The 14450-nt window shown below is 36.0% G+C and overlaps 1 protein-coding gene across 1 annotated transcript in view; it reads left to right on the top strand.

Moving 5' to 3' along the window:
• Positions 1-14450, top strand: part of ADGRV1 (adhesion G protein-coupled receptor V1) — a 542990-nt gene that overhangs the window by 62229 nt on the left and 466311 nt on the right. The window contains exons 20-21 of the mRNA XM_065873671.1: positions 116-859; positions 3295-3668. Coding sequence (XP_065729743.1) covers positions 116-859; positions 3295-3668 — 1118 coding nt within the window. The remainder of the gene's footprint in view (positions 1-115; positions 860-3294; positions 3669-14450) is intronic.

The raw sequence follows: 14450 nt of genomic DNA on the forward strand, positions 1-14450 counted from the left end.
TTAACAAGTAAATTACTTAATGAGAAGTTTGCTAAACAAATTCTTTCTGTCTTCATCTTGTACTAGAAAGTACTCCAAATTCTGGTTTTTCATTCCTTATAAATTATTATTACAGGTGGGTCCCCAGGTCCTGGGGGCCAACTAGCAGGAACCAACCTCCAGGTGACAGTAATGATTCCATTCAATGATGATCCCTTTGGAGTTTTTATCTTTGATCCAGAGTGCCTAGAGAGAGAAGTGGCAGAAGATGTCCTCTCAGAAGATGATATGTCTTATATCACCAACTTTACTGTTCTGAGGCAGCAGGGTGTCTTCTGTGATGTACGAGTAGGCTGGGAAATACTGTCTAGTGAGTTCACTGCTGGTTTGCCTCCAATGATAGATTTTTTGCTGGCTGGAATTTTTCCCAGCACTGTGCATTCACAACCGCACATGAGGCGTCACCATAGTGGAACAGATGCTTTGTACTTCAGTGGACTAGAGGGTGCATTTGGAACTGTTAATCCAAAATACCATCCCTCAAGGAACAACTCAATTGCCAACTTTACATTTTCAGCTTGGGTAATGCCCAATGCCAATACGAATGGATTTGTTATAGCAAAGGATGATGGTAACGGAAGCATCTACTATGGGGTAAAAATTCAAACAGATGAATCCCATGTGACACTTTCCCTTCATTACAAAACTCTGGGTTCCGATGCTACATATATTGCCAAGACGACAGTCATGAAATACTTAGAAGAAAATGTTTGGCTGCATCTTCTAATTATCCTCGATGATGGTATAATTGAATTCTACCTTGATGGAAATGCAATGCCCAGAGGAATCAAGAGTCTAAAAGGAGAAGCCATTACTGATGGTGAGTGTTATCTTTACAATTAGGACCCTGAATTTTGAGTTTTTAAAAATTTTGACTTCTTAAAAAGGCTAGTGGGTATTTAAAAATCTGCTTATGTATTATTGGTTTATTTTTTTAAATAAAGCTACACGTCTACCAAGACCGTAAGTTCTGTGCTGAGTGTTGCAGAAATGAATCAGGCAGAGTCTCTGCCCTTAAAGTACCTGAAATAGGCTCTGGGAGAGAGGTGTGCAAACAGATCACTTCAACACATTGTAGGAAGAAAGAAAAAATTAATAAGGAAGAAAGAAAAAAATTCCTCTTGTGATAGTAGGAGGGATGGGTGTGATAATTCCAGGTAGAAAAGAGAACAAAGGTGTAGAAGTGTGAAGCAGAGTATTGTATCTGGAGAACTGCTGTCAGCTCAGTGTTCCGGAGGTAAAGGGTGGTGGAGATAAGGTTAAAGAGAAATTAAAAGAAAATCATATTGAACAATCCAGCAATTACAGGGGTTTATAGTATCGGGAGTTAAATTGATGAATTCTATGGTGTGCTTTAAAGAGAGAGAATCCTTATCTTTAAGCTGAATTATGTGCTGTTTCCTTGAGAAACACACTTGTGTGCATGTTTATGTACAAATATCAGTTATTTCTGTTATAATCACCAGTTCCCTCCCAGCCCCTCTATCCTATAATTTGATTCTGTTTTTTTATTTAGTAGGAAAGTAGAGCAGAGCTTATATGGTTATATCTTAACAGAATATTTTCCTTCTGAACCTCCTGCATTAAATATCTGGTTGTATTTTTTCTTTCCTAGTAGGAAAAAAGATGGTCAAAAGAATAACATATACACACTACTGATTTCAGCCTGTAGAACTGTGCTTACAACAATCTGTGGCATTAAATTATGAATCTTTTTTTTTTTTTTTTTTTTTGTGGTTCGCGGGCCTCTCACTGCTGTGGCTTCTCCCGTTGCGGAGCACAGGCTCAGGACACGCAGGCTCAGTGGCCATGGCTCACAGGCCTAGCTGCTCTGCGTCATGTGGGATCTTCCTGGACCGGGGCACGAACCCGCGTCCCCTGCATCGGCAGGCAGACTCTCAACCACTGTGCCACCAGGGAAGCCCAAATTATTAATCTTTTGATTGTGTGAATATATACATATGTCTGTTAACATTGATGTTAACATCAATTTTTTTGACATGATGTTAACCACCATGATGACATGGTGGTAGAATGGGAAAGATTGGGGAAAGTAAGAGCTGGTGTTTCTTTATGTAGCTTACTGCAAGGAACTTATATTGTCTATGTAATTTGTAACTTAGAAATAAAATTGAAAAGGTATATATATATTTTTAGGTTATTAATGAAATATAGGATATTTTATGTATATTATAAAATATACAAAAGTGTATATAGGTGTACAGGTAGATGAATTTTAAAAAATTTTAAATTCATCAGTTTCAGCATTCCATGTAACCAGCCCCCAGATCAAGAAACAGTGTTCCAGAAGCCCTCTTTGGCTCTTCTCTAGTCATTGACTCATCACCATGCTCAACTACTACTGCCATTTCTAAGAGCATACGATTAGTTTTAACTGTTTTTAAAATTTATGTACATAGAATTGAGCAGTGCGTACGCTTGAGTGTCTGGGGTTTGTTCAGTATTGTGTGTGAAGTTCATTTTTGTCTATTGTAGATATTTCACTCTCATTACTATATAGTCAGTCTAGAACCTCTGGAGAAGGCATGGAGGCAATCCCAAGTCACTGCCAAACTCTCATCTTACATAAATATCTTAGTTGAGTTATTGGAGAGGGAATAAGTAAAGTAATAAGAATTAGTGAATTCCTAAAAAGGGTTATTATTGATGCATAGTAAAGAGTTGAGCTGCATATTGTTACTATCATGGAAAAGTCCTTAAAACTTATATAATGTTGTTCCTGGGAAGGAATATTTCTTTTTCTACATTTATTGCATTAGTTGTTTGGATTAACAGTTATTTTTGGTCCACAAAAACTCCTTTTGCTGGTCTCACAACTTCATGTAACTCAAGGTGAATTTCTAACAGATCAAGAATTGAAGTTCTTAAAGAATAGTAATACTAAAGTTTTAAAATTGTGACTGAATTGAATCATTCCATTCTTAGATGTGCAAGGAAATTTTTAGATTTCCCAGAAGAAATGTCTATCCAAATATATACATATACATACGTATATACACATACATACACATGTACAACATATCCTTTGGTACAAAATATCTTAAATCCCAGCGATTACTGATTCATTTTTCATTATAATAGATAGCCTTTATTTAATTGTGTTCTAGTTATGTGAAAGCTTTACTTACCTAATAAAACTTTTTAATAAAATCGCTTCACTTTCTGAATCACACTTGTAATTTAGGACAGGATAGTTGTGGTTATTGTAGCATTTAAACCCATTTCTAATTTCAGGTCCAGGAACACTGAGAATTGGGGCAGGAGTGAATGGCAATGACAGATTTACAGGTCTGATGCAGGATGTGAGGGCCTATGAGCAGAAATTGACCCTTGAAGAAATTTACGAACTTCATGCCATGCCAGCAAAGAGTGATTTACACCCTGTTTCTGGATATCTGGAATTCAGACAGGGAGAAACTAACAAATCATTCATTATTTCTGCAAGAGATGACAATGAAGAGGAAGGAGAAGAATTATTCATTCTTAAACTAGTCTCTGTATGTGGAGGAGCTCGCATTTCTGAAGAGAATGCTACAGCAAGATTGGTAATACAAAAAAGTGACAATGCCAATGGCTTGTTTGGTTTCACAGGAGCCTGTATACCAGAGGTAAGTAGTGAGTCTGGTGAATTTCAGGGTTAGTTCGTGGATTTGTTCGGGAGTGGGCTTTCTTTCATTTGGTAAGATTGCCTGAGTATTGACGCTAGGCCCAGAAGTATGCTATAGCCAGCGGTGCAAATGTAAATTATAAGGTCTTTTATAAGTTCACAGTTTGAATCAGAAGCTTAATAAGCTGAGAGAAGTAGTAATAAGTTAGCAAATGAAACTTAAGCACTTATCTTTAAAGTTAATGCATCTCACAGAATGCATAATTGTACTCCACATGGAATTTACGTTTTGGCTACTGTGTAAGTAAATGAAATAATATATATTGAAAGCTTCTGTGAATAATTGTAATTGAGACTTTATTAAAATATGATTTTTTGAGGGTTTTTTCCCCACATACGAAACGTTCTTAAGTAGTTACAGTGTTCTTCCATGTTGGATGTAAATGCCTTTCTTATCACCCATCTTGGCCAGCTTAATTCATTAGGCAGTTTTACTGCCCTTATCAGTCCTTTCCAAGCTTTCAAGGATTCCTAATCATCTTGGTTTCCTGTTCAGTAATGTGAGATCTTATGAAACCGCTTCACAGGTGTTCTGTGTGAAGCAACAGCTCAGTGTCCATGAAAGGATGCCAACGAACAAGAGAGGCTTTCCTTTTGCAAGTTGATTCTTGTAGGTTTAGAGGGGTGCATATGTAAATTGAAGCAATTAAGAAAAACATGAATGGGTAGAGCTTGAAAAAAATATCTAGGTCATAGGGCTCATTGTATCAATAGCTCAAATTGGGGTGCCTGGCTCTCTGGAGTGTTTTATTGCCCCTCTTATTCTTTGGTTTGGTGACAATCATAAGAGATCTTCAATAAGTGTTCTTTTTCTATACCAGTAATAGAATATCCTAGACAGGGAGGACAAATGTCATACAAATCTATGACTTAAAAGAGAAATATGTTTATCTATAATGATAATACTTTTAGATACTTAGTTGTCAAAGAACTTTACATGTTAGTTTTTTATGCACCTTTCCGACAATTCATAATGTAGCTGCAACAAATATTAATTATTACCTTCTCCACTTTGTAGGGTTAGAAACGGCAGCTTAGAGACCTGAGAAAATAACTAACCCTAGTTGAATTAAATGAGATAGGATCAAATACCTGTTTCAAAGTGTGGCAATTACTAGTACTTAATAAATACTAATTTTCTCCCCCTGCCTTCTTTTGTTTCTAAGATACAGTGGGAAGAACTGGAATTTGAACTTATGTCTTGTGAATTCTAACCTGTTGTCTTTCCCCCATGTATGTTTGATATCATCATCTCTATTTTTAAAAAGACGAAGTGACTTCCATCAGGTTGTGAGAACCATTCTGTGCCATCTAAAATCAGCTTCCCTTCATATCACTTCATGACCTGGCACCTGCCTATGGCTCTGACTTCTTGTGTAATTCTCCTCTTTGGTCAGTATGTTTCAGTCAGACTTTTCTTGTTTTAGTTCCAATCTCAGGGCATCAGCACTTCCTAGCCTTTCAATCTGGAACACTCTTATTCCACATCCTCAGAATTAGTCATTCAAGTCTCAGCTCCAGAGACATCTACTCAGTAAAGACTTTTTAATTTAAAGTAATCCTCCCACTTCTCCTAACTGGTCACTCTCCATCCCTTCACCTAGTTTTACTTTTTTTTTTGTAGCATTGATCACACGCTTCAATTCCGTATGTTATTAATAAGTCTGCTTATATACTGGCTATCCCTTTCTACCACAAAGGTGAAAGAGTTTTATTATTGTTCATTATTGTATCTCTAGGATCTAGCACGGCACATAGTAGGTACTCAATAAATCTTTGTTGAACTTGTGAATGTATTTTAATATCAAGACATGAAAAGGCTCATAGTTCAAATAACAAACACAACCAGATTCAGCTAAGCTGCATAAACAGCCAAACTGAAAAACAAAACAAAACAATACATAAGTTTTTAAAACCTGCCTAAAATGAGTAGTTTTTGAGTGTTTCTCTGACTTTCTGGGCCATTATAGTAAGTCTTCAGTGCTGGCTTATCTCACAATTCGCATTGATAGATTGTGTTGGTGTTGGTTTAGTTCCACCTAGGTATTCCACCTTTGTTCCCAGATATTTCAGAATTTGAACAGGGCCAGTCAACCTTTGATTGCAGAAGGGAACTTCCTTATAGGAGCCACAGCATCTATAGTTGTATAACTGCTGGAAAGAAAAAGAAAACTTGACTGGTTATTCTCCAAGCCCACCTGAGAGAGAAATAGAATACATCTATACTGGAAAGAGTAAAGTTTAGATGGTTAATATAGGGAAAGTGTTGTGTCTGAAAGATCAGATATTGGAATTTGATTGTCAGGAAGATTACAGAATTTTCATTCTTGAAAGTCTTAAGAATTGAAGTATAAAACTTTCATCTTGGTGTGATATGAAGACGGAAGTGATATGAAATATTTTTGTCGTGATGACCATCATCAATATTTATTGATTGCTTACTGAAGTCATTCTCAAAGTGTAGTGCAAGGACCCCTAGGGGTTCCTGAGATCTTTCAGGAGTTCTGCAAAAGTCAAACCTAATTTTATAAAATGCTATGATGGCTTTTTCATTTTATTGACATTTGCACTGCAAAAGCAGCGGTTGCCGAAACTGCTAGCTGCTAGTGCCTTTGTATGAATCAAGGCAGTGGCACAAAACTGTACCAGTTGTCATTGTTTTATTTATCACCACATACCTGTAGTTTAAAAGGTGAATATTTCACTTGAGTATCTTTGATGAAACAGTACAAAACATTAATTTGATAAAATTTCTACCCTTGAATACCCACCTTTTTAACATTCCGTATTGTGAAATGAGAAGCACAAATAAAGCACTTCTGCTGCATTAACAAAACATGATAGTTGTGAAGAAAAGCGTTTGTGCAGATACTGAGTTCTGAGCTGAACTGGCTGCTCTTTTCATGGAGCACCATTTTTACTTGAAAAATGACCAACAAAGTTTGGTTATTCAGACTTGGGTATCTGGCAGGCATTTTCTTGGAAATGAATGAAGTGAGTCAGTGACTACCTGGAAAACAACTGATAGTATTTGTTGCCAGTGATAATAATTTGAGCTTTCAAACAAAAATTAGGGTTGTTGGGACATTTTACCTGCCAAAGTGAGCTTAATGGTTTCCCAATACTTAAAGACTTTTCAGATAAGATTGATAGTGATATTAGCAAGTGTGATTTACTTATTTTGTATAATGAAATACATCAACATTTGGAAGATCTGTATAACTCAGTGAACCAATATTCTCCAGATAATTCACGTGTATTGTTAGAAAATAATGCATGGGTAAAGACTGATTTAAAGTGCAAGGTAGACCAATGGATTTTAATGTCTTAGAGTATGATTCCACATTGCAACTAAACTACCACTTGTCAAATTTTGGTATAATATTGAGGAAGAATACCCACAGCTGTCTGAAAACACTATTGTAATCCTCTTCCTTTTCCAGTTATATATCTATGTAAGGCTGGATAGTCTTCATATACTTCAACCAAAATAACAAATAGCAACACACAAATTGATTACAAATGGAGATATGGGAATCTAGCTGTCTTCTATTAAGCTAGACTTTGAAGAGAATTGCAAAAATGTAAAAACAATGCCTCCATCATTATTTTTTTGTTTTAGAGAATATAGTTAGTTTTCATAAAATATGTTGCTTATGTTAACGTGAGTTTATTATTGCTATTTAAAATGAGTTAGTATATCAATATTTAATTTTTTTTCAATTTTCATTCATAAAATGGTAACTATCAGCAGATTTCACCAACATAAGCAAGAAACTCCTTGCGGTTCTCAGTCATTTTTATGAGAGCTCAGGAGTCCTGAAACTAAAATATTTGAGAACTGGTGGTTTGTACCTGGAATTATCTTGAGTTTAAATTTTATGGTTATTTGCTTCATTTTCAGAAATAAAAACCACTGTCACTTCCATAGATTCTTCTGCATTGTGATGTTTCAGTGACATTGGAAAGTTAACTTTTTTCTTATTCCTCCAAAAATGCTGAAGCCAATAGGGATCGTTTAAAGACTTCTCTCTGAATTATGTTATGCTTTTACATTTTTCATAGATTCATATGACATAAAGTAATATTAAGGTTAAAATGAAAGCATAATAAGATCTTAAACAAATAATGAAAATATGTGGAATATGACATAGTCTACTTGTTGGCATATTGAAAGAGATGAGATTATTTTGTGATTTGTTTCCTCCTAACCAGGTACACTGTGTCCTGGCAAATAGCAGGTGCTTAATAAATTTAATTGAAAGAATGAACAAATGTGGTTTAGAGCCCTGGTGGGCTCTAAATAATTCTTTGGATTCCTAGTGGGCTCCGTATTGAACAGATGGCTGATTTTTGTTGGACGTATTGCCTAGTACTCACATTATCATGTTGCCTTCCTGTGTTATTCTTTGTACTTAACAATGTTATTTTCTCTCCACCTTATTTTCGCACTGTTTTTTTTATGTCCTGCAGTCTTGTATATCACATAATTATAAAGTTGCTTTTCCTAATGATTCATAGAATTTGCTAGTCTTATTTTACTTTTACAACTAATATTTGGATTATGTTTTATATTTATAAACTCATGGCTTAAGAATAAATTTAGAGATATTTTGAGAGGATCTTTGTAAAAACGAGAATATTATTTAACTTGGACTGTGTTTGTTTTTATGTGCCTGCCCTATGTTATGTGAATAGATTCCTTTAGATATAAGTGATATTGATATAATCTGATATCCCAGATCATCAGCCAAGCATGAAACAAAATAAAAAATTAATTGGTTGTGTAATTGTTTAGCTTTAATCTTCTATCTCAATAGAGAGAGCCAAATTCATGTCTTAGAATAGTATATTATGTTTTCTAAGAAAATGTATTTCAAAAACTCTTCTCATTGTTAACCTTTATAATTACTTTTCTGATGATCTGAAGATGTGTCAAGTTCCTGATTCAAAAGAGAAAACAGTAGCGGCTGCTACTGTTTCTTGTGAAAAACTGAGTGATGATGGTTCTGATGATTATTACTTGATGTTATGCCCCTTCATGTATACTGGCCTGTACTTTTGCTTGATTTATTATTCTAAAGTCAATTAGATGGGGGCTTCCCTGGTGGCACAGTGGTTAAGAATCTGCCTGCCAATACAGGGGACACTGGTTTGAGCCCTGGTCTGGGAAGATCCCACATGCCGCAGAGCAACGAAGCCCGTGCACACAACCACTTAGCCTACACTCTAGAGCCTGCGAGCCACAACTACTGAAGCCCATGGGCCTAGAGCCCATGCTCTGCAAAGAGAGAAGCCACCGCAGTGAGAAGCCCGCACACCACAACAAAGAGTAGCCCCGGCTTGCCACAACTAGAGAAAGCCTGAGCACAGCAACGAAGACCCAACGCAGCCAAAAATAAATAAATAAATACATAAGTAAAGTCAATTAGGTGAATTTCTTTTAAATTTTTTTTTTTTTTTTTTTTTTTTTTTTTTTTTTTTTTTTTTTTTTTTGTGGTATGCAGGCCTTTCACTGTTCTAGCCTCTCCCGTTTGCGGAGCACAGGCTTCGGACGCGCAGGCTCAGCGGCCATGGATCACGGGCCCAGCCGCTCCGCGGCACATGGGATCTTCCCGGACCGGGGCACGAACCCGCGTCCCCTGCATCGGCAGGCGGACTCTCAACCGCTGCGCCACCAGGGAAGCCCCAGAAAAGATCTGGCTGTGATTTATTTCAAAGAGTGTTCTTCCTATGTTTTCCTCTGAGTGTTTTATAGTGTCCAGTCTTAAATTAAGGTCTCTAATCCATTTTGAGTTTATTTTTGTGTATAGTGTTAGGGAGTGTTCTAATTTCATACTTTTACATGTAGCTGTCCAGTTTTCCCAGCACCACTTGTTGAAGAGACTGTCTTTTCTCCATTGTATATCCTTGCCTTCTTTGTCATAGATTAGTTGACCATAGGTGCGTGGGTTTATCTCTGGGCTTTCTATCTTGTTCTATTGATCCGTGTTTCTGTTTTTGTGTCAGTACCATATTGTCTTGATTAGGGTAGCTTTGTAGTATAGTCTGAAGTCAGGGCGTCTGATTCCTCCAGCTCTGTTTTTTTCCCTCAAGACTGCTTTGGCTATTCGGGGTCTTTGTGTCTCCATACAAATTTTAAGATTTTTGGTTCTACTTGTGTAAAAAATGCCATTGGTAATTTGATAAAAATTGCATTGAATCTGTAGATTGCTTTGGGTACTATAGTCATTTTCACAATATTGATCCTTCCAATCCAAGAACATGGTATATCTCTCCATCTGTTGGTATCATCTTCAGTTTCTTTCATCACTGTCTTTTGTGCATACAGGTCTTTTGTCTCCCTAGGTAGGTTTATTCCTAGGTATTTTACTCTTTTTGTTTCAATGGTAAATGGGAGTGTTTCCTTAATTTCTCTTTCAGATTTTTCATCATTAGTGTATAGGAATGCAACAGATTTCTGTGCATTAATTTTGTATCCTGCTACTTTACCAAATTCATTGATTAGCTCTAGTAGTTTTCTGGTGGCATCTTCAGGATTCTCTATGTATAGTATCATGTCATTTGCACATAGTGACAGTTTTACGTCTTCTCTTTCAATTTGTATTCCTTTTATTTCTTTTTCTTCTCTGATTGCCGTGGCTAGGCCTTCCAACAGTATGCTGAATAATAGTGGTGAGAGTGGACATCCTTGTCTTGTTCCTGATCTTAGAGGAAATGGTTTCAGTTTTTCACCATTGAGATGATGTTTGCTGTGGGTTTGTCATATATGGCCTTTATTATGTTGAGGTAGGTTCTCTCTATGCCCACTTTCTGGAGAGTTTTTATCATGAGTGGGTGTTGAATTTTGTCAAAAGCTTTTTCTGCATCTATTGAGATGATCATATGATTTTTCTTCTTCAGTTTGTTAATATGGTGTATCACATTGATTGATTTGCATATATTGAAGAATCCTTGCATCCCTGGGATAAATCCCACTTGACCATGGTGTATGATCCTTTTGATGTGTTGTTGGATTCTGTTTGCTAGTATTTTGTTGAGGATTTTTGCATCTGTATTCATCAGTGATATTGGCCTGTAATTTTCTTTTCTTTTAGTATCTTTGTCTGGTTTTGGTACTAGGGTGATGGTGGCCTCAGAGAATGAGTTTGGGAGTGTTCCTTCCTCTGCAATTTTTTGGAAGAGTCTGAGAAAGATGGGTGTTAGCTCTTCTGTAAATGTTTGATAGAATTCACCTGTGAAGCCATCTGGTCCTGGACTTTTGTTTGTTGGAAGCTTTTTAATCACAGTTTCAATTTTATTACTTGTGACTGGTCTGTTCATATTTTCTATTTCTTCCTGGTTCAGTCTTGGAAGGTTATACCTTTCTAATAATTTCCATTTCTTCCAGGTTGTCCATTTTATTGTCATAGAGTTGCTTATAGTAGGATGCTTTGTATTTCTGTGGTGTCTGTTGTAACTTCTTCTTTTTCATTTCTAATTTTATTGATTTGAGTCCTCTCCCTCTTTTTCTTGATGAGTCTGGCTAATGGTTTATCAATTTTGTTTATCTTCTCAAAGAACCAGCTTTTAGTTTTATTGGTCTTTGCTATTGTTGTCTTTTTTTCTATTTCATTTATTTCTGCTCTTATCTTACTGATTTCTTTCCTTCTGCTAACTTTGGATTTTGTTTGTTCTTCTTTCTCTAGTTCCTTTAGGTGTAAGATTAGATTATTTATTTGAGATTTTTCTTGTTTCTTGAGGTAGGCTTGTATAGCTATAAACTTACCTCTTAGATCTGCTTTTGCTGCATCCTATAGGTTTTGGATTGTTGTGTTTTCATTGTCGTTTGTCTCTAGGTATTTTTTGATTTCCTCTTTGATTTCTTCAGTGATCTCTTGGGTATTTAGGAAGTAGTGCTTAGCCTCCACGTGTTTGTGTTTTTTACATTTTTCCCCCTTAGTTCATTTCGAATCTCATAGTGTTGTGGTCAGAAAAGATGCTTGATATGATTTCAATTTTCTTAAATTTACTGAGGCTTGATTTGTGACCCAAGATGTGATCTGTCCTGGAGAATGTTCCATGCACACTTGAGAAGAAAGTGTAATCTGCTGGTTTTGGATGGAGTGTCCTATAAATATCAATTAAATCTATCTGGTCTGTTGTGTCATTTAAAGCTTGTGTTTCCTTATTAATTTTCTGTTTGGATGATGTATCCATTGGTGTAAGTGAGGTGTTAAAGTCCCCCACTATTATTGTATTACTGTTGATTTCCCCACTATTATTGTATTACTTTTGATTTCTTTTTGAGCTGTTAGCAGTTGCCTTATGTATTGAGGTGCTCCTGCTTGGGTGCATATATATTTATAATTTTTATATCTTCTTCTTGGGTTGATCCCTTGATCATTATGTAGTGTTCTTCCTTGCCTCTTGTAACATTCTTTATTTAAAGTTTATTTTATCTGATATGAGTATTGCTACTCCAGCTTTCTTTTGATCCCATTTGCATGGAATGTCTTTTTCCATCCCCGCACTTTCAGTCTGTATGTGTCCCTAGGTTTGAAGTGGGTGTCTTGTAGACCGCATATATATGGGTCTTGTTTTTGTATCCAATCAGTGAGCCTGTGTTTTTTGGTGGGTACATTTAATCCATTCGCGTTTAAGGTAATTATCGATATGTATGTTCGTGTGACCGTTTTGTTAATTGTTTTGGGTTTGTTTTTGTAGGTCCTTTTCTTCTCTTGTGTTTCGCACTTAGAGAAGTTTCTTTAGCATTTGTTGTAGAGCTGGTTTGTTGGTGCTAAATTTTCTTAGCTTTTGCTTATCTGTAAAGCTTTTGATTTCTCCATCGAATCTGAATGAGATTCTTGCTGGGTAGAGTAATCTTGGTTGTAGCCGCTGCAGTGAGAAGCCCGCACACTGCAACAAAGAGTAGCCCCGGCTCACCTCAACTAAAGAAAGCCTGCACGCAGCAACGAAGACCCAACACAGCCAAAGATAGATAAATAAGTAAATAAATAAATAACGTCAATTAGGTGAATATTTTAATAGTAGAAAAGATCTTTTAATTATTTATTCTCCATTTCTTAATCCCCTTCTTGTATTGCTAATTCTATCCTCTGGTCTGCTATTTCCCAAAGTGCTGTGTGTAGATGGCCTTAGTTGGAAATATCTAATGCATTTTCCTGGATACCATTCCTGAATCAAGATCCCATTTCTGAGTCGGAATCTCTATTGGGGGATGGGATGGGAGGCAAAAAGCTGAAATTTAAACATCTTTTACAATGGAAAATATCATACGTACAGAATAATAGAAAAAGTAGGAGTCACCCCAGTGACCCATCACCTAGCTTCAACATTTATTAGCCTTTTGCCAGTCTTGTGTCTTATTTTTTGGCTGAAATAATTTTTAAAGCAAATGTCATGCATTATGTCATTTCTCTGTAAATTCATAAGTATGAAAGGTGGATTTTTACCAGGCATCCTATGTCATTTTTTTTAATGGATGCTTGGCTCTTGAAGTTTCTTTCCTTGTTAAAATTTTACAGAGTTTACTTTATTGTGTAAATTATTAATTCATTAAAATGTCTATGCGATTCTGATATATAGCACATGTCTGCACATATTTGTATTGAATATGGGTAGTCTTTTTTTCTCTTCTTTTTCAAACTGAAAATAGTTAGTAGGTGATAGATTTTAATGAAGCCTTTTCTAAATGAAAGTGTGGTTAGATAACTTTTCCCCATGTGATTCCTGCAAGCAAAATGCTTAGTCCTGTATGCTGCATGGTAATGTCATTGACTTGATAAAAAGCTATAAGAAAACATCACACTCCTTAGTGTGTCTTTGGATCTAATTAATCTATGTCTCTTGCTGAAAGGGAAAGGCTGAATACTCATATGTTGGGATTAACGATTTATTAATTTAACTCATTCAATATAGTCATTCTGATTAAAATTTGGGGTGGGAAAATGGAGCAAATATGTCCCCACTCTGATAGGAATCTAAATACATGGGAATTGGCTTTTTTTACATATGCAAGCATATAAGTTTCTTGATAAAATAAGGGAATGTTTTTATGTGGCATTTTTTGTTACTGTTTGTGTGTCTGTATTTTAAGGGGAAGAAATATAAGATTTGTGTAGCACTTACTATTTTACTAGGTACCATGTAAAGCACTTATTTAACCTCCACCAAAATCCATGAGACATTGTGATCTTCATTTTAAGAAGAGATCACTGAGACAGAGGACTTTTGGTAAGTGGTGGAGTGAAACAGTCAAACAGGACTGTTTGACCTTAAAGCCATGCTGTTTCCACCACACATGTGTTTGTATACCATTCAGCTATGATGAAAATGCTGATGTAAATGTCTAAGTGGAAATTAAATTAGTTGCTGTATTGAGCACCTGTGTCTTTGCTGCTTCCTCTTCTCTCCAGCCTCTTAGGGTTGGAGGGCCCCACCTTCAGAACAGTTAATTCTGCCGTAACATGATAGATGTGTTCCTAAAAATCACCACACTGTACCAAATCGCATAGTGAAAAACACAAGAACTTATGGGAAAGATGAGTTAGGTGAACGCTATCCAAAAATTTGTTTAGTGATATATAAAAAGAAAGGTAGGGACCTAATAAAAAATAGGTTTACACAATAAGTGTTTAATTCTTAAGTATGATAATAAATATGGCATATACCTTGAAAAAACCTTAAGTTTGCTTGTAGAAGTGGACATCAGAGGAATGTA

Source organism: Phocoena phocoena, chromosome 3, assembly GCF_963924675.1.
Source record: "Phocoena phocoena chromosome 3, mPhoPho1.1, whole genome shotgun sequence".
NCBI lineage: Eukaryota > Metazoa > Chordata > Mammalia > Artiodactyla > Phocoenidae > Phocoena > Phocoena phocoena.